The 20,542-nt window shown below is 31.1% G+C and overlaps 1 protein-coding gene and 1 long non-coding RNA gene across 4 annotated transcripts in view; one reads left to right on the forward strand and one right to left on the reverse strand.

Moving 5' to 3' along the window:
• The first annotated feature begins 298 nt into the window (after positions 1 to 298).
• On the forward strand, positions 299 to 8,523 carry LOC143222780 (uncharacterized). The gene is made up of 3 exons (XR_013012480.1): positions 299 to 416; positions 1,476 to 1,516; positions 8,364 to 8,523. It is a non-coding gene; the product is annotated as an uncharacterized LOC143222780 (long non-coding RNA).
• LOC143222779 (RNA polymerase II-associated protein 1-like) overlaps positions 954 to 20,542 on the reverse strand; it is a 35,636-nt gene continuing 16,047 nt past the window's right edge. The window contains exons 6-12 of one of the 3 annotated variants that reach the window (XM_076449741.1): positions 13,998 to 14,104; positions 13,511 to 13,566; positions 9,571 to 9,672; positions 7,394 to 7,550; positions 6,940 to 7,066; positions 6,032 to 6,100; positions 954 to 1,120 (exon numbers count right to left, since the gene is read on the reverse strand). In XM_076449741.1, the coding sequence (XP_076305856.1) occupies positions 7,487 to 7,550; positions 9,571 to 9,672; positions 13,511 to 13,566; positions 13,998 to 14,104 (329 nt within the window). In that variant the 3' untranslated portion in view covers positions 954 to 1,120; positions 6,032 to 6,100; positions 6,940 to 7,066; positions 7,394 to 7,486. Of the gene's footprint in view, positions 1,121 to 5,908; positions 6,101 to 6,939; positions 7,067 to 7,393; positions 7,551 to 9,570; positions 9,673 to 13,510; positions 13,567 to 13,997; positions 14,105 to 20,542 lie in introns of those variants that run through there. The other 2 variants (XM_076449740.1, XM_076449742.1) reach the window with 2 other exon arrangements.

Below are 20,542 nucleotides of genomic sequence, written 5' to 3' on the forward strand. Positions count from 1 at the left end.
TAGATAGCCTATTTATCTCAGTCAGATCTGAGTGTGAACCTGATTTCTGTTTCCTGTCCTTCCCCTTACCTGTCCCTCCTCTTTGTGGTGCCACAATCCATCATTTTTCTCGATGACACAAATGTGTGACCAACAATTTTGCTGGCTTCCTGGAGGGTACTGTTCCTTCATGAGCTCAGCTTGTAACCTTTGTTTGCCACCAGTGTTGGGATTTATCAGATTTTGTCAGAATGTATAGCAAGTTTCATATGTTTAACATGATTGGTAACTGTTTACTAATACAGAATCTTGTATTGTTTTAGGTCTATCACAGAACCAAAGAGAGGGAGGAAGTAAAAAAATTAAGTCAAAATTTAAAGAAAAGAAGAATGAAGAAAAAGCCAGCATTAAAAAGAATGAAAACCTTATATTAGATAGTTGAGTATATCAGTATCATTCTTTGCATGTTTCAAAATATGTAATGAAATATGTATCATTTTAATTTCTTGTGTGTTAGAGCCAGATTTCAATAGCACCCAGCAGGCTGTATTGCTTCACTAACTTAGGCATATTAATAATAATAAACTTACTCTTACACTGTTTATCTTTGCATATGTAGAATATTATTATAGTACAAGTTTTAATTGTTTCTTAAGAAAAAACACACCAACAAGAAATCCTTTTAAATTTTCAAAGCTGTAAATTTATACAAATATCATATATAAAAATAATAATTTATTTATGAAACTACACAGTTTATAAAAAAATTGCCTGAAATTTGAGACTGTTTCATTCAGTAGTTCATTTTTGCAGTTCAATGAAAAAAAACATGAACTGATGCACCTGAGCATGAAAGAATTATGAAACTATTTGGATGTAAAAAATGAGCATAAGCATGGTGTGTTTACAATGCAGCTTGAACATTTACTTGGATTTGAATGTAAAAATGTTATCCAGTCAAAATCAAAAAATCAGTGTGTAGTATATTTTATTGCTATTTTTAAATACACGTACATGCACAGAAGCAGAATTATATTTTGCAGTTTTGCTTTGCAGATCTATTGCAACAAGGTATCTGAATTTTGTATTTGAAGAATTTGGGGCATTCTTCTTGGTGGACACAACAGATAGCCTGGTGTGGCTTTGCCATAAGAAAAGAAAAAAATTCACAAACATTTCTCTTGTTCAAAGTGCTGAAAATATTCTGTTTCTTTCACTTTTTTTGTTATCATTGAAATGTGTATGTCAAATTATTCAAACAGTAACCTCACAATCCATTCTGCATAAAAGTGAACTCAGGAAAACAATTTATATTGTGTGGTTGTGCTTTGTCATTCTTAAAACATAAAAGTTTGTTTCTCAATTTTGCTTGAGCATAATTTTTTATTCAAAAATGTTTCAATATTTTTTCATAGTATCTCACATTTTTTTTTTACACCTGAAATTTTTGCACACAGATTTTGTAACCAAAGAACTTTAATTCTCCATCATTATAGATCATGACTTGGGTTTTCCATCTGTCATTAAAGACATTGAGGTGAGTATTTTTATTCATAAGAATTATTGTTATATTTGTAAATTAGTATTTGTGTTTAAAACCCATATAACATTTAAATTATTTTATTATTTTTATACTATTTTGGCATTCAGTAATTAATCTGGGAAGACAATTCTAAACAAAAATGAAGACAAAACAGAAAGTTACAAATTCATACCCTGTACCTCCTTATCATTTAAATGCCACTGTTCGTCACTAGATGATGGACAGTTGCAAAAGTAAAATATGTTTTCTCAGAAACAATTTAGACAAAAGTTACTGAGTTTAACACTAGAAGCATTGCATGCTACATGTTATATTAATTTCAAGTAAGAGGATTAATTTAACTAAATATTATTTTAGAAAAGAAACATAAGGATGAAGATGGCTTAAAAAACATAAACGTTTAATTAGCAAGGTTTGAAATTCATTTTTCCTCAGCAAAGTCTGAAAATATAAAAATAAACTAGCTTTTGTATGTAGATTCACACTGCTAGAAACTAGGTTTTGATGTCCATTGTGTCGCTTTGTGCTTAATTACAAAGAACACAGAATTTTCATCTATTATCAACATTTAAAATTATTATAAACAGTCAGTAAACAAAAAAAATAACTTTCAAGATTATAGATGCGGAAATTTTGTCCGATTTCATAACTAAGTTCCTGTTTAATAAATGTAAAAAAAGCATAATTAAAATAAACCACAGAATCTAACTTCCAAATAATGCCAATATTTAATCATAGGTTTTGAAATCGTGTTTAATAAATTAGTACTCTGATGGCAATCATACTTTCTCCATTAAATTTGTTCAAGTTTTTAAATTCTTTAAAATGTGTTTTACAGTAAAAGTACAAAACAGGCTCTTTGTTTTCTTCTTGTATGTTATAGCTTTAAAATTTAAAGAATTTAACATACTAACAAAAAATGTATAATGAAAAGAACAAATTTTCACTCTATACTATCTTGTCAATCACACATCATTTTCACTATCACTAGATGACATGTAATTAGAAGCATGTAAAAATAACTTACTTGTCAGAATTTATTTTGCATACTAAAAATATATAAGCTTAACACCAGAGATTTTTTTCTATTACAAGTAAATATTTCTTGAAAAGATTTAATTTACCTAAATATTTTAGAAAGAAAAGTATAAAAAATACAGCTCTTCAATAATTAAGATGAAGACACAAATATTTTATTTACAAGTTTTAATAACCAAATTTGCCCTGCTCGTCTATTCAGTTTTCGAAAATGCTTACTAATGTACACCTAATTCGCTTATCTGTGTGGTTATGACTAATCGATAGCTCAGAATGCTCCCAGTGATTTTCTCAACCTCTACAAAGTATTTGCAAAAAAACAACAAAAAAAAACGTTTTGTTCACGCTAGAGTTCAAGGAACAACAAAGAAATTGGTGGCATAAAAATTCATTTACTTACTAAGCATGATAAATTATAGTAAAAAAAATTGGTATTTATATAATAAGAAGATAGGTTTTTGAAAATTTTTAAAGTTGGCTTTCTTCAGAAATTAGTCAAGGAACCTATAAAATTGCTACATTATATTTATTGCTAACTACATGTGTAAAAATGATCGAGAGGTTGGAAATTGGGGAATCTCTGGGTTTAAGTGATCGTTGTTCTATGAGGTTGAATGTTTTACTGCATATGGAGATGAAGAACAATGATATTTTGGGAATAAATTATAAAAAGGAATTTTGAAAATGCGTGACAAGAATTATCTATCGTGAATTGGGCAGCTGAATAATTTAAGACACTGAGCAGATGTGGAAAATTTTAAATGATAAAATTTTAAATATTCAATATAAACCTATTCTTTATAAAGAGAAAAAAGGTAGCTGCAAGTAAAAATGCCAGATTGTCTCACAAGAAGTATAAAGGATGAAAGTTAAAGAAAAGTATCATAAATTTAAGAAATTTAAAATTGGCTGGTATGGTGAAACAGTAAATTTTGACATCAGAAAGTATGCACGAGAAAGACATTGGCTGAAAATGTAAAAATTAACAGTAAGGATTTCTCCAAATACATTAAGGGTAAACAAAATGTTAAAATGAGGGTAGGACCCTTAAAGAATAATAAAAGAAGGTTGGTATCTGATAATTATGAGATGATTGGTTATTACACTTTGCTTTTTCTTTGACTGTAACTTATAAAGATTTAAACATTATTTCACAACTTGAACAGTTGATAAATGGAAATGAGATCTAACAAGTTGACTGCTTTGATTCTGAGCTTGTTAATAAAAAAATTGGGAAGTTTAAAGAACTATAAAGCTCCTTGGTGAGATAGATACTTTCAAAGGGTGTGAAAGAAGTCAAACACTGGAAACATTGAGCTATTTGCTACTACTTTTCATCACTCCTTGAATAGTTGAAAGGTACAAGAGAATTGTTAGTTAGTTTGATAACTTTTCTTTTCAAAGGAGGTAAAAAAATTGTCCCAGTAAATATAATTGCATTAGTCTTACACCAGTTGTGGGAACAGTTTTGGAAACTGTTGAAAGATGCTTTGCAAGTCTATTAACAAACTTTAGAAATTCACTGGGTTGTTAAGATGGTTTTGCTAATGGAAAATCTTGCTTTACTTTTCACATCCTTTGAAAATGTTTCTGCTTACATATATGAAGGCAAGGGTGTAAGATTTGGTGTATCTGGATTCTCAGAAAGCATTTGACAAGCTGTTACATAAAAGGCTAGTATAAATACCTGTGTAGATGTGATAGATAAGATAGCAAGTTAGATATAAGAGTGTATGGAAGAATGGAGTTCAGTCAAACTGTAATAATGTCACAGTTGGGTACCTCAGGGCTCAGTCAGGACCTTTTGTCATTTTGGTTTTCACCAATGACATGAATGAAAGTATAGATCAACAAATTACTTAAATTTGTAAATGATATTAAGATCTCAGGTGTTGCTAGATGTAAAGAGGATGCTGCTGATTTACAAAAATATTTGGGTCATTTAGTGAATTGGGCAAATATATGGCAAATGGGTCTTAATTGTAATAAATGCAAGATAATGCATGTGGGTAATCATAATTTAATTATAAGTATAATTTGGATGAGAATAACATTAAGAGTGTTATGAAGGAAAGGAATCTTAGTGTTATAGCAATTCTTTTCTGGCGCCATCCATACAGTGTCTGTTGCTAGTGGTAAGGCCAATTGATTTTAAGTTGTATGTATAAATATACTAAATACAATTTCTTTGTGTAGGTCACTGGTTAATCAACATTTGGAGTATTGTGTTCAGTCTTGGGGTCCTTACCTTAGGAAGGATATTGAAATGTTGGTTAGGGTTCACAGGAGGGTTACTAGAATAGTGCCAAAATGCACAACAACATTTTGCTTCTTGAACACTGTTGGGTGTTCCTTTAGCTTTTGGCTGCTGATCACGAAATTAACATCCAAACTTGCCCATCATGTACCGCTTAATCGAAATCTCCAGTTTTGTCAATATTTTTCTTATATTTGTGTCCAAAATTTTCGTTTATGTAAGAGACCTGTGAACAATGTTTTGTGCAGGTGGGCATATCCAAGCATGGAATCAGACCAGGTTGGAAGCTGTTCTATGGAAGTATCTTGCCTGGGTGTGCCGGAGCCAGCTTGACACTGTCTTAGCAGGCTATAAAAGTGGCTTGCATAAACAAATGCTGCTCATTGGATTAATATAGACCCTATAGCTGTAATGCATTGTTTCAGAATATAGCATTGCCTCAGTAGCAAGTAAGTTAGATGTTATAGACGTTTTGCAGGACGATTGGTGTCCTGTATATGTCGTAACAGCCTCAATACATTCTGCTCTTGTGAAGAAAGCATATCATCTGTACTTCGGCTGTAAAATTGGTGATCAAGACCAGGAATGGGCGCCTCACATTTGTTGTGCGACATGTGCTGTCTGTCTGAGAGCTTGGCTCAGAGGCACTCGAAAGGCAATTCTGTTTGCTGTCCCGATGATATGGCGAGAACAGAAAGACCATGTGACGAACTGTTACTTCTGTTTGACTAATGTAAAAGATGGGTAAACGTCATAAATGTATATGAAGTATACTATGTATACTTCACAAATGTGGGATTTGTAGTAGGATTTAGATTTATACTAAGTATCACTATGTATATTTCACAAATGTGGGATTAATCAGTGGACCATGACTTTTAAGGCCTTACATCTCCTATATAAATAACATTTTATCCAAACTATCTTATTTTTCCATCCAGCTCACAAGTTTTGGTATTGAATGAAAGGCCTCTTGGTCAGTCACTTATGAAAGACAAAAGGTAAAAATGAAATGATATTTTTGCAAATTTTCTGACTTGGGATGTGAAATGAATAAATTAAAAATGTGGAAAAAACAAACAAACTACATCTGCAACTTAGATTTTTTCACAAATTTTGCACCTGATATACATATTTTTTTCCTAGCTTTATAGATGTTGATATTATTTGATGTGTGATATTTTCACAAGACAGATTATACAAATGCCAATTACCTGCTTACTTGACATCCAGAGGTAAGAACCAACAAAATTCATACAACAGGAAAGCATTGTCAGTCCTTGCTAAAACAGATAAGACAAAAAAAGCATTAAATATACTGTTCATACTAAATTTCATGGAATATTTTTATGAGTTTCAATATTAAAAGGATTGTAAATTTCATATCAATAAATGATATAGGAATAGCTCATAAAGAAATTACTGAAATAATATTAGATCACAAACACACTGTCATACATATACTAATAAAAGAACCTTTATGTAGCAGAAACATTCTCAAACAGTATTCAATTGTAAATAAGTTCTTGCCAAGAACATACTTCTTTGACAGGATGAAATAACCAAAGTATATTCCAGTTTTATACCACTAATCAAGCATTACTCATAAATTCTTATGGTAAGAATCTTATTAATTGTTACAGTGGAAGAGGAAATAGATAAAATCTTATCAACAAGAAACATTCCTGATGCAAACAAAAACCTAAGCAACCTTATATATTTCTACAAGATTCAAAAGATAAAGTGATTTAAAGTAATCAAGTGTTGTATTTTCACATTCCAAATGGTCAATCTAAATACTGAGAGCATTTATTTAGAAAGAACTATAAAGTTCAATTGCTAAAGTTCAATGTGCCCTATATACACAGACTTGAGTGTACTTTAAAGTATTACTTAATATCTGCATTTTATCTTGTAGATGTTGAGCTTTTAGGAACATTTTTATACTGTTTTATGCTTTATAAAAGTTTATGACGTCTTAAATGATCATATCATGCATAACAATCATTTCAAAATAACAGTAATCAAATATAAATGCACATTTAGCAACAATCAGCTTGTTACTGAATTTTATTATTCTATATTAAACACAATTTATGTTAGGAAATATGTTAAATCTTACATTTATAATATCTCTGTGAGCAAATTCCCATAACCATCTGCAAAGTAAAGTTCTTATCAGTGGAAAAAGTCCAGTAACATGGGTCCAGTGTACAGATGGAAAAATGAGCTGGTCCAACTTCTCATTTCTGTTGAAGATGTAAACCCACATACAAAAGAAAATTTAAAGAATTATAATGAAGTCTATAATTTCATATGATTTTTATGTTTCATTACAGAATGTTCACATTCAATATTAGTTAAAAATCATTTAAGATATTGATTCATTTTAAGTGTAATTTCTTATTATGAAAAATTTAATTCAGTGGTGGTAATTGAAAAAACAAACAAACTGATATTTAGTTTGCTAGAATATTAACTAGAAAATGACTAAAAATATCAATTTACAAGAAGTTATTTAAAGATGTTATGATTTTCATACACAATTATCTAAAGTCAAAGCAATTTTGATATACCTTCTGGGAGATTTCATTTCTGTATGGCTGCCAGCAATATGAACAACTCCTTCTAGAACTTGCAGAAGACAAGCTATATACTGATAATCAAATCTATGTTTCTCTACATCTTCCACCAAAGACAGTGTTTGACAGAACTGGATATGTCGAATCATCACTGGAAGAGATCTCTGAATACTGAAAAATGTTAAAAAGCAAAACTAATTTCATTTGTTTGTTGGATGCTTCTTCATTATTGAAAATATCTGTTACATAAATGTTTCACTACATGTTTCTTCTATCTAACCTGCTCTAAAACCAAGTTTTTTTCTTATCCCTTTCTCAATGACATAACCTGATCAATAAGGTCACACAATTTTTATATATGATCAAGATATTACAGCATCTTTATAAAGACCTAAACTCTCTGTTTAGTAAAAAGGACAATAAAGGTATAGTTTAATCTGAAGAATTTCAGAAGAAAAACTTATTACAATTAGAGTTAAACTGTTAAATGCCAATTCAAAAATATTTTTTTTATCATATATCATAGTCTGAACAACAAAAGAAGTTCTGCTGAAAATTACTTACAATTAAGAGTAATTAGTCTCATATCTAAGCATAAGCCTACAAAATAATTAGGTAGAATCTCAATCATTAAAAATCATGTCTAGAATATCAAAAGTGACAAACTATAAAATATCTACATATATTACCACTGCAACCAGTTTTACAAACAATGACAATGCACCCACAATGCTGGGTTTCTGACTTGAAATACCAAACACCAATCATCTTCAGCACTCTCTTATCAAAATGATCCCAAATCTTGAAATATATTACAGATGGACATGGATCTATTTATTTCTCTCTCTCTATTTCTTTTTGATGATTTTTTTTCCATTTTATATTCACAAGATCAAAGTAGTTACAAAGAAATGCAAGTAATATTACAGTCCTAACAAAAGATTTTTTTTCTTCTTTTTTACAGATTTTCCTTGAAACTGAGAGATTTAAAGACTTGTGAAATTTCAAAACTTTTCACATCTACACTTCACTGCACAGGTATAAAAATATGTTTCAAACTAAATTATGACTGGTAGTCACTGTAAGGGTATGTAACATTGAAAACTAAATCACAGTCACCCATAAACAACATCAACACTTACTCCAGAGGTATGAAAAATACAAAACTACATCATTTAAGACAGACATTTACGTAAGAAGACTTCCACTCTCTCTAGTCCTTTTGAAGTCAGAAAAACAAGTTTAACATAACCAAAAGATTAAAAACAACACTAATATCTAAATATCTATGCTCAAATCATCCACTATACACAAAAACTGGGATAAGTCTCACACTGAAATAGTGTAAATAACAAAACAACATTTAAGGCTGTATACACCCAAAAGATGCTCACACAAAAAATCATCACAGAAACACATGCTGTTTTTTACAAAATGTGTAAATAAACAATGAATGATAAATTATTTTTAATTTTAAGTAAAAAATCAACTGCTTACATAGTTTTTATTTTGATATAGATAGATTCTTATATATCTTTGGAACAAATGATTTTATTGAGGGTACAAAACAATAAGGAAATTCCATAGGGCAATACAAGTGAGAGTAAAAGACAAAAAATAACAAAGGTTAAATTGATTATTATTAGTTCGAGCCAACTAGTTTTAGTAAGACAGTATGACACAAAACATGGTAACACTATGTCCTTTTAGCTGAATATTTCTAGAACTGTGATTATAATTATGATTGGAAAAATGTATACATCTTAAAACATGCATAAACAGACAGAAATTTGAGAGAGTGTAATTATATAAATAAAAACAGATGTGAGTGTATAAATAGAAATGATGTACCAATCAACATGTCCTATTTGAATACTTAAGTAATTCCTTACTTACAATTTACTTTCTGCCCCTTGTTTCCCAACCTTGAGCTTAAAAAAACAACAGTCATAACTAAATATATGCTAAGCTAGCACTGTAGATACTAGCTCTGATAAGTTCTAATAAGTTCTCAGAAATGTTAATTAATTTCTTGGAATAAAAATGTTTTGTGTATTTTTCACTGTTTATTAAATATTTCTATTTTCTTAACTACAGGATAATAATTTATCTGTTATCCTTATTGAAATAAAACATTCACATTAAAAGTAAGAGAAGTATATGGAACTTACATGTAAACTTCAGAAGTTAATCCATATGCCAGGAATACTCGCCAAGTTCTCAGACTTTCTAGAGAAAGTTTCACAATTTCTTGTACTGGAAGTTTACCATCACTGTGAAAACAAAGTTTGACATGATTAGTGTTAACAACACCACTGAATACTGGATTCACAATCACCTTTGACCTACAATAATTAGTAACCAGTATATACAGTGGTGGCAATAAGAAAGTTTACAAAGATATACCAGAGATCCATGAGTGTAATGCAGACAGCTCATGTTAAAATTATTATGTACCCATCTTCTTGAATAACTATAACAGACTGAATAGACTGAGCAATGTTAAAAATTATAAAACATGTACAACAAGCCTAATAATACAGGCAAAGGAGTTCACACCACAATAATTGTTTTTGTAACAAATTGCTCCTGTAAACAGCTTTGTGCTTGTTTTTTGAATTTCATGCAAAGCTACACAAGGGCTATCTGTACTAGCCATTTCTAATTTAGCAGTATAAGACTAAAGGGAAGGCAGCTAGTCATTACCACCCACCACCAACTCTTGGACTACTCTTTTACCAACGAATAGTGGGATTGACTGTCACACTTTAATGCCTCAACGGCTGAAAGGGCAAGTACGTTTGTTGTGACAGTGATTTGAACCTGCGACCCTCAGATTACGAATTGAGTACCTTAACCACCTGGCCATGCCAGGCCACACAGCTTTGAGACCACTACATGTGCCTTATTCCAACCACCTTGATAAGCTATTTAACTGAGCAAAATATGACATGCATGATATGGTGTAATCGAAATACTATCATAAAATCTTTATCTCTGAAAAACTGTATAGAGATGAATAAAGAATGTAGTGTCAAAATATACAATGAGCATAATACTAGTGTAATGTGACAAATGTAATTGATGATTATTATTATGAGGAAATCTTACAATCACATAAAGTTACGGCCACATCACTGTAATGTAAGGCTCTTGAAAGTCTTGTCCAATGATTCTGTATTGAAGGTTAGCAAGTACAATGTTTTATTTGTTTCTTCTACTTGGCAGTATCAGCAAGAAAAGAGTATATACACACAGAATATTTTCACATAAAATAACCATCTAAATATTATTATTAACAATTAAGTGTTTTGCAGGACAGGAAAATGTTGAGACAGTGCAAACAGAATTTTATCCATGCAACAACGATTCTGTCTTTATAGTTTTACTAAGCAAATTGCTGACTGGTAAAGTTTGTCTTTAAATTGTCTAAACAAAAATTAGAATCACTTATAACTGATATTGGCAATACTAATTAATATGTTCAGGAGAAAATTGTATCTTTATGTAATAATTAACAAATAATTTAAAACATTAACTCTATTGGTCATTTTAACCAATTTCGTAACCACCAAGTAACTACTAAAGTTTAAGTTCTATAGCTTTTACTGAAATAAGAGCATCTTCACAACATTTTACAAGCTTATAGTAAAGATTACAAGTCTTTATTACACAAAAAATTATAATTTTTTAATTAAGTATTTTTACTAAAGATTTGTTTGTAAACATATGGGTATCAGAGTGACTCAGACAAGGCAATTTTCATGTTAATGTTAAAAAGTCCTTGTTTTCATCTTAAATTCTTCAAATTTCATTTGCATAACCTCTAAAACATCATACATGAATATCCAAAATTTTTTCAGTAAATCTTTGTAACTTGTATATTTTGTCTACTCTAAAACTATATGGACTTGGTCACTTTGACCAACAAGATGACCATTACAAAACTACTAAAAATTTTAAGTAGGTCTAAATTACTTTTTTTTTTTTCCTTTCTAGAAAGACTGCAGATTGTAGCAGACAATTACAATATTTATCTTAAAACGTTTAAGGGTAGTAACAGGTCATAACTGTTCTTTGAACCATGTTTAACTTATATTCTGTGATAAAAAATGTACTTCACATGGTGAATATGTACTTCATATTGTGTTATTAAATGATGAAATGCATTATCATTAGTCTAATCCATACTCATAGAGATATTTACTATTATTTTTTATTTTCTAACAAATCTCAAGTAATAATTTCCTAACTTTTACATTTTAGTTTCTTAATAACAAAGTACATGTAAGAAAACTACATTGACCAGTTTTTGTTTTCCAGCCCACCAATAAAACTTGTGCTCACTTTCTTGTAAAGATAGTACAGCTACATCAAATAGTTTTTATTTTCTTTAGACATTTACTTAAGAACACAAAATAATAACATGGAAAAACATTGGCATATAAGTATCATAATGTAACTAGCTTTCTAACTAGAGCATATAAGCCTTAAAATAATTCCCTTATCTGTTTGATATGAATTTGGAAACAACAACTGAGAAAAGGTGGATATATATATATATATATATATATATATATATACATATCATTTGGTAAATTGAAATTTTATCTTTCTATTAGTTGTAAATAATGTACAAGCAGACGTCAGAGAGAATTAATGGCAAATTGTGAAAGAGAGGATGAGAAAGGAGAGCAGAGCAAGTGTGTCCAACTTTCTGGTTTATAGCTCTGTAAATAAAGAAGATTGAAGATTAAGAAATTAGACTATGCTTTAGTAGTACCAATACTATAAATATTAATTTATTTTCAACTAGACATCAAATAACAGATGCTTGAGAAATTTGGGTGAACAAATGTTACACTACGTAGGCAAGAAAATTGAGAGTTTATTTAAATACTTCCATTTGAAACTAAGAACAAGTTATAACAACTGAAATAAAATATAATATTATAACTATACTTCATGTTTTGTTTGAGCTACAAAATTTAAGTATAGGCCAGTAAGTCTAGGAAGACCAATAACAAATTTTATTACACTAGGATTGTGTATCAAAATTAAATGAAAAAGTATGGTTTGTGGCTTCATTGTTCTAACTTAGTGTGTAAATAAATAATATTACACTTTATCAATATTCAATACAGGAACTAAAAGCAACAATATGATAAAAAATACACAAACTCACAATGTGAATCCCTAAAATTCAACTTTGCAATGTTTTAAGTTTTAAGGCAATCTGTCTGTATTCATTCCTGTCTGTAGAACATTCAATAAATGTACAGAAAAAGAAACTAGTAGTATTATCTAATGGTAAAACTGTGATGTTCCTAATTATTGTGACATTACATCTCTTGCAGTGAAAGCTCATGTAATAATGTAAGTATCTCACAGATACCTCAAGTAATAATGAAGTACATTTATGGGATGGCCTGGTATCACATGAGAATGACACTTTACACTCATGTAAAATGTAAACTTTCAGCATTAAACTGCATTTTACAAAAGTAAAATTTTTCCCAAGTATGGAATGCTTGAAATCTTGTTGAAACAATTTATACTTAAAAGGAGAAGAAGCCAAAATATTATGAAGGTGTGAAGCTCCATGATTTCAATAAGTAAAATTATTATTTGATTAGAATATATGCACACCTATCATGCAGTGTATTAATTTCATTATGTTATGACTATATTAATATAAACAAAATGAAACAGGAAACTTAAAATATTCTATAATATATATTCACAAGATTAATATTTCTAAATGAAAAATATTTATGAAAAAAGTTAAAACCATGAACATTTTAAAAACTACTATTTGATTTACAAATACATTTGCAATAATTCTGTTGTTATCAGTACCAAATTTAAAAGGATTTCATTTATTAAAAAGGCATTTAAGGATAAAGAACAAATTAAATATGTGGAATTTTTCACCCATCTTTGTAAACAGTGTCACAACTTCTAAACAACACAACTACAAATATATATGTTTTTAATAAAGTAGTATATTTCTTTTAAAAAAACAGAAATGGTACACCACAGATATAAATCTTATTCAGACACAGTAAACTTAAATTTTTGTACTTAGCAATAACTTAGTGGAGTTCTTACCTTGGGTCAATGGTTATATAGCAAGCAACAAGTTCCATTATATTAAAATCTTTGACCTGAAATAAAAAAAAAAAGAAGAAAGAAAACTTAGTTTTAACACTATGGAACCATGAGCTTTAAAGATCAAAGCACCACGTTAATAAAAATTCACATTAAATGACCAGAACCACAATTCATACTTAACTATGAGCAATATATTAAAACACAAATATTTTGGTATTAATGCATTCCACCTACTACATTACCAGTACACTTTGCCATGTCTAAAGTACTGACAACTTCTAAGGTGTATAGCAATTGAGGAAACAGATATAAACATCTTTAAAAGTCTTTAGACATGTGTTAAATGTTTAAAAACATAAAGCATAAAACTCGATTATAAATTGTAAACTTTACATATCTTTTTCACAAATAAGTTAGTATGCTATTTGGCAAATGTAGTAAATTTACTAATAAAAAACTTCAGTCCCTTAAATATCAAACTTACCAGCCTGGTAGCAAGATGACGTCCATTTGATGCAATAACTCTCAAAAGTTTAAGACCAAGCCACAAAGGATGGCCATAAACATCTTTGCTCTTCCCTTTTACTGAATCTAAAACATAGTTATTTAATGGTAATGTTGTGGTAATTGGACATGAATTGTTATCATGGTCTAAGTCTAATTATTAATTAGTAACTAATTTGTATACACACACACACACATTATTTATATACAACTAGATATCACTTATTATCTAGCTTTATCCTATATTTAAGTTGCTAACCTGCTGCTGTCTTTCGGGAATTATATTAAGTCCTCAGAAAGACTATTTTTGTGTTGGTAGTAGCCACAATTTGATCCTGAATCTTCTTAATGAAAAGTCTTGCATGTTATCCATTTGATTAGATTCCCTTACTTGGATTTGAATACAATGATGTTAATGTTTTCAAGAGGGAAATTGTGGTTTCACTAACTTCTATGCAAGATTGACCAAGTGTGTTATCATGTCAGGTAGACACAAAAAACCTTTTTTTTCCCCTCACATGTGTGTTATACCTGATTATTTTAGTATTATCACATCTTACTATAGAAACTTCTTTTGCACAATAAGTAATTGGGAATAGATCATTAATATCAAGTCTTGTACATCAAATAAGTTCCTTAATTCTAATTTCTGTAAATGTTGGTTTTGTTTTTCAAATGCACCAGAGTCCACATTCTCAGGGATGTTTTGTTCCCTTTCCCTTGGGTTTTTAGGTAGTAGGTATATAAATTAACTGTCACTAATATCTTGTGGTTTCTGAATGTTGTTACAACTTTATTTTGTTTGTATACCCTCTTCATCTTTAAGACACCTCAAATGTAGGAGAATATTGTTATATATCTAATTTTCTTCATTTATACTTAGTGCTTATCTTCATTTTCTTTTTTCATCAAGTGTTCCAGGTATCTATTGTTAAGCATCATTGTAATAATGAGTTTTTCTTTCTTAGATTCTTAGATATTTCAAATCTTCTTGTTCCTGGAAACTAGGCAGTTACTGATTTATTAATTTCACAATTATCCTACCAGGTAACAAAGCAATTAATCCTGACCATAATGATCAGGAGACTAAAGCTATTATCTTAGTCAAACATCAAAGTTCTTAAATAAATATCTTCCTTCATCACCAGCTCAGTTAAAATCATACAACACAAACTTTTACTACTAGAGAAAATATGCTCATCCAGTTTTGATTCTTGAATCAATAAGTTCTTGAAAGGCTCCCTGGTGACAAAATATCAGCTCTTCAACATGTTTAATGTTTTCATGCTATATCATACTGATTTAACTTATACTTCATCCCATTTAACCATAAACATACGGGACACAGTTTAGAACAGTATTTCTTACATTCCACAAGAATGTGTCATAGCCATATTACACAACGAGGTCTGACCTTTATTCCATTACTAATATGCAACAATTAATGTATATCCACTTTACCCATTGCATCATCTACTATACAGACACAGTGTTATGAAAAAAAAACAAACTTTGTGCAATAGTTGACCATTCTCTAAAGCTATCAAAACAGTGTGCTCTTGCTGGTGGTAAAGCAAACGTGATTTTAGATTACATCTACAGAAATACTGTATACAATTCTAAAAAGGTTATAATTTCATTGCATAGATCAGTAGTTAGGTCACATTTGGAGTATTTGTTCAGTCTTGGACTCCTTACCTTATGAAGGACATTGAATTGTTGGAAAGGGTTTAGAGAATGGTTACTAGAACAGTATCTTGAATTGAAGGGTTGTCATACGAGGTGAGGCTGAAATATCTCAAACTTTTTCTCTTGAAAAGAAATAGTTAGAATGGATATGACTGAGATATTTAAGGTTGCTAAGAGAATTGACAGTGCTGATATATCTTTCTTTGTATTTAATAGAGAGAATGATAGGACTAGAGAACAAAAATATAAATTCTTATAACGTAGAACACACTTTCATTTAAAATAGTTTAACATGGTAGTTGGTCCTTGGAATGGATTGCCTTCAGATGTGGTGGATGCAGCAGATTTAAGGAAGTTTAAGAGAAGACTTGATAAATATTTCAATGACAAGGAATGGCTATGAGTTTGATTTTTTCCCTAAGTTTAGTTCAGTGGATGGGATGGTCTAGATAAGTGAAAGCTTCCTTGTTGTCTTTTTTTGTTTTTTTCAAATTTATGTTCATATAGAAACTGCAGCTCTCTTATACAAGACAGAGCCTTACATCAGATTCATTGGTGGTGTAAAACTTGCCCAAACTTCAGTTGATTCAAAAGAAGCAACAGTCAGTAGTTACTCAGTTGAATGGTATACTATCATAACATACCATGGGTATTCTCAATCAATTCAATTCCATCCATGGGTCATAAACTTAAATATCTCTTAACTGTTAATACAACTCTGCATTGCAAAAATCTGGGCACTGAAATTGGTTTCTTAGTCCCAGTGCTCTTAATCATGTCTAGCAAATAGTGAAATATTACTGAAAAGCATTAATCAATATATAACCTATAGCACACTTGGTAAAATGATCCATAACAACCAGCACCCAACAGTTATTATTATATGCTTTACATAGAGAAGTCAACTGTGCTATGACTAGGGTACTATTCTTCAAAGTTCCTATAATTCTCTGCCAGAAATCCTGGTTATTCCTATGGACTTCAAATATATTAGTATCTATATCATCTTTTAATGTCTTCCAACAAACACAAACACTTCTGCACATTTAAAATGGTGTACGACACTCCCTGGTGTCTTATAGTTTTGCATTATGCAATGCCTCAAGTAATCCTTGTCTTAAAGTTCTGGGAACCACTAGCTGCATCACATATTGGATACTATGCTTAAGCAGTTCACAACAATTATCTAATACACCATATAGCACTCCTGACTGACTGTACAAATGTGTTGTGTGTGTCAAAGATGTATTTGTTATTTTGTAACAGTCATGTTTTACATTGCTGCATGATAAGTAGTTGTTCTCAAGTGTTTCAATTCTTCAGCTGTTCTTCCTAAAACTCATGATTGATCATTCATGATGTGTCCATCAAAAAACAACTATCACTAATGATATGGTGTGTTCTTCAATGCTGCTGTAACAGCTTTGACTTAGAAGATATGGACATTCAATAAATGGAGTTACTTGCTGATAAAGTAATTTGTTGGCATTTTCATGCTGCTGATCTGAATGATAGTATACAGAAAATGCATACAAAATGTATGGCCCAACATGCAAGTAAACCTTCTGGATTTTTGAATCACTACATGATAGCAGAGAAAAATACTAGAAACACAAGGAATTCCTTATTTATGTCATACAATTAGCTTTATGGAATCTTTAGTGTTTGGCTCATACATATCATTATATACCCAATATCTCCCACTACATGTGACAATACTGCTTTAATCCCACAATTACTTGCCGTATCTAGGATTAATAGACAATTTTGATCAGATTAAAGCCAACACAACAATAGTGCTTCAATCAAAGAATACTATATTAATAAAATTACTGTTCATGTTGATGCATCCATCCAGTGCTACCAACCTTGGCCAATGCAGACAGATGTGTGGCTATCTCAAAAACAACTTAGAATAATGCAGACATCTCAATTGTCCATATGCTGGGACTGAGACATATACTTTCACATGAATCCACACTTTCCTGGTTTTATTTTCAAACTTTTATCTTGAATATACATATTACATTTTGAGATATTCAATAGAATCCTCAAACAAAAAAACCAACTTAAAATCAAAACATCATCCAAGTAGATCAGATTTTATCTTTACAAACCACTTAAAGGTGAATTTTCAACAAATTTAAGAATTGTCTTAGAAACTGTACTTTGGTTAGGAAAAATTCCTGTGTGGTTGCCATATTTTTAAACACTTTAGTTTTGAGTAAAAAATGAAACAAAATATGCAAGTTCTCGAACTCAAGTTTCTCTCGGTCATTCGCTGTTTCTATGATGTTTTACAACTATGATGTAATACTTGCCAACCATGCTTCGTTGCACACCGACCATTTTGTTCCTTTCAGTGCTGATGTTTTATGTAAATCTATCGGTGCTTTTTTTCGGATTACATACTTTGTGAGACTATTTTTTGTCTTGATATTGCTACTTTGTTTGTTTTATGATAACGTGGTTTACAGCGTTGCTTATGGTTGTAAAAATTGTTCGACATCGGGCAAAAGCTTCTTTTCATTTCCGTGCAAGGAGAAGGAACCGGCAAGTGGGTGTGGATGGTCAATAGGAAGAACTGGACTCCTTCACACCATGCAAAGCTTTGTCAAGATCACTTTGAACGCTCATGTTTTGTGTTGGATCCCACTGTTTTGGATTCCGTGGGTTTCAAGTAGGATCATAGTTTTGGATAAACAGTATCTTTAATTGTAGGTTAAACACAAATATACTATTTTAGGTTTAGCTGCATCTTGATAAATACACACTCGTGACTTGGCTCCTCATCATTCAAGTCAATAAATTCATAGTATGATGCTTCCAAGACATCGATATTCAGGCAATTTCTATCAAAGCCTCAAGTCTGGGTAATGCACTCTTCATCTTTTAATCGGTTTGACACCTTGTCGTATGAGCTACAACTAACGCACTCTCTACTGGTTGACATCTGCTCGCATAAACCACACCTACACCTTGCACAAACATATGGAATATGTCATATAAATTATACATTTATGGTAAATATTAAATTAACTATTCAGACTGCTACATCTAGTTTGATTTTATAGACAGAATTATGATGTATAATTGAAATTAATTTTGTTACGAGTCATAAATACCCGGTACAATGATTGTGGAAGGGCCAAGCATTAGTTACCATAGTTGGTGAAGTATAAAAAATAAAACCCAGTCTGTGACACCAATAATTTATAAACACCAGACAGGTTTTGAGATGCTTAAAATTGCACATGAAATAAGACAGACCATATTTGTTGTCATGACTTAGGCTTACCATTCTTCCACTGGAGGTACGACTGACTCACAACAGGCCTGGGCGCTATCAGTATCACTAACAGTTACACTACTCTCGCTCGTGGAACTGTCCTCATCACTAGAACTTGTCAGACCTGTGTCAAAAGTAACTGTTCTAGGTTTGTTCAGAGTAGGTTTGAATTGATATGGTGCTACTTGACACTGTTCAGAACACAAAGTCAAAACAGACTCCACCTCTGTTTCTCCATATGCACTGGCTGTGTTTATTTACATTCAACGCGTGCTGGTGTTGGCAGTTTGTTTTGGCAACTATTACATCATTACATTGTACTTTTCCTAGCGGCAAATGCAAAAACTAAAAGCGTTCTAAACTGCTGCTGGGAAAGGGCTCCTTCTGCACCAAGTTCTATGTTTTCATTTATTAGCACATATTTTTATAAAAAATTGAAATGAACCTGCAAAATTAATTGGGTATGAATAGTTCTTTTGACTGCAAAAATTCTTTTTCTGTAAAATTCACCTTTAAGTTTAAGATCCTTCAGCCTCTCCAAAGACAGCTGGTCTGTATCAGTTTTACTTTTATTACTATGCCATGTTTCAGTAATGCTACTTTATTTTATGTTGATTGTACCATAATGTAGCTTTCAAATATACATTTAGAATGTAAAAATATATCATACACTAGAATATCCCAAACTACTATAACTGATCTGCTATAATTAGGTTAAAAAAAAATTCTATTACTGCTTGTAATCAGCATGCTCTTGGGACAATAAATGGGAATGCAATAAATCAGTTTTCACATCTGGTACAATGCAAAACAAGTACACAAAGCTGTAAAACTCAAGTTTGCCTCACAATATTTGCACAAACCATGAAATGTTGTTATGTATCCACAATAGTCAAGCTACTAACAGACTTTACTGGCTTAAAATAAGAACATCCACTTCAGAATCTACATGTCAGAAGTATGTACCCAGCCCCATTCTTCCAGAGAAGGAACATCAGGATTTGTGTTTAGTATTTGGCTCCATATATATCCAGTCTGAAATGAAACTCTCCATTTTGTTGGTGAAATGTCCTCCAATGTTCTCATTCCTTTGGCAAATAGTATATTCCTTGTTTCACTAATGTGAAACTCAGCTGAAGTTTTGAAGTAAAGCAATAAACAAACTGTTTTAGATATCCTTGGCAGACTGTGTTTTGCCAATGGAACATAATGAGGGCAACAAGCATGCAATTGTGAGATATACTGTCCACATCCCAGGCTGTTTGCTTGCCTCCTCCTGCAAAAAAACAAGGTAGTATCACATGGAATGCAGATAATACTTGTGCTTTCTCAGGACCTAAGGCAGCATAAATGCTTCCCAGCACCAGCTGTAACCCAGAGCTCAACTGCTTTCAACTGTTTAACCTAAGCAACTGTGAGCACTACAGTATCAGTGCCAACTGTTCCTGTTATCTGCTTATACATGTATTCACTTCTTTATGACTACAAGGATCAAGTCCTTGAGTTAATCTCTCATGTGCAAGTAGAACATGGTCATTGTAGGTAGT

This window comes from Tachypleus tridentatus, chromosome 8 (genome assembly GCF_004210375.1).
Source record: "Tachypleus tridentatus isolate NWPU-2018 chromosome 8, ASM421037v1, whole genome shotgun sequence".
NCBI classification, from domain to species: domain Eukaryota; kingdom Metazoa; phylum Arthropoda; class Merostomata; order Xiphosura; family Limulidae; genus Tachypleus; species Tachypleus tridentatus.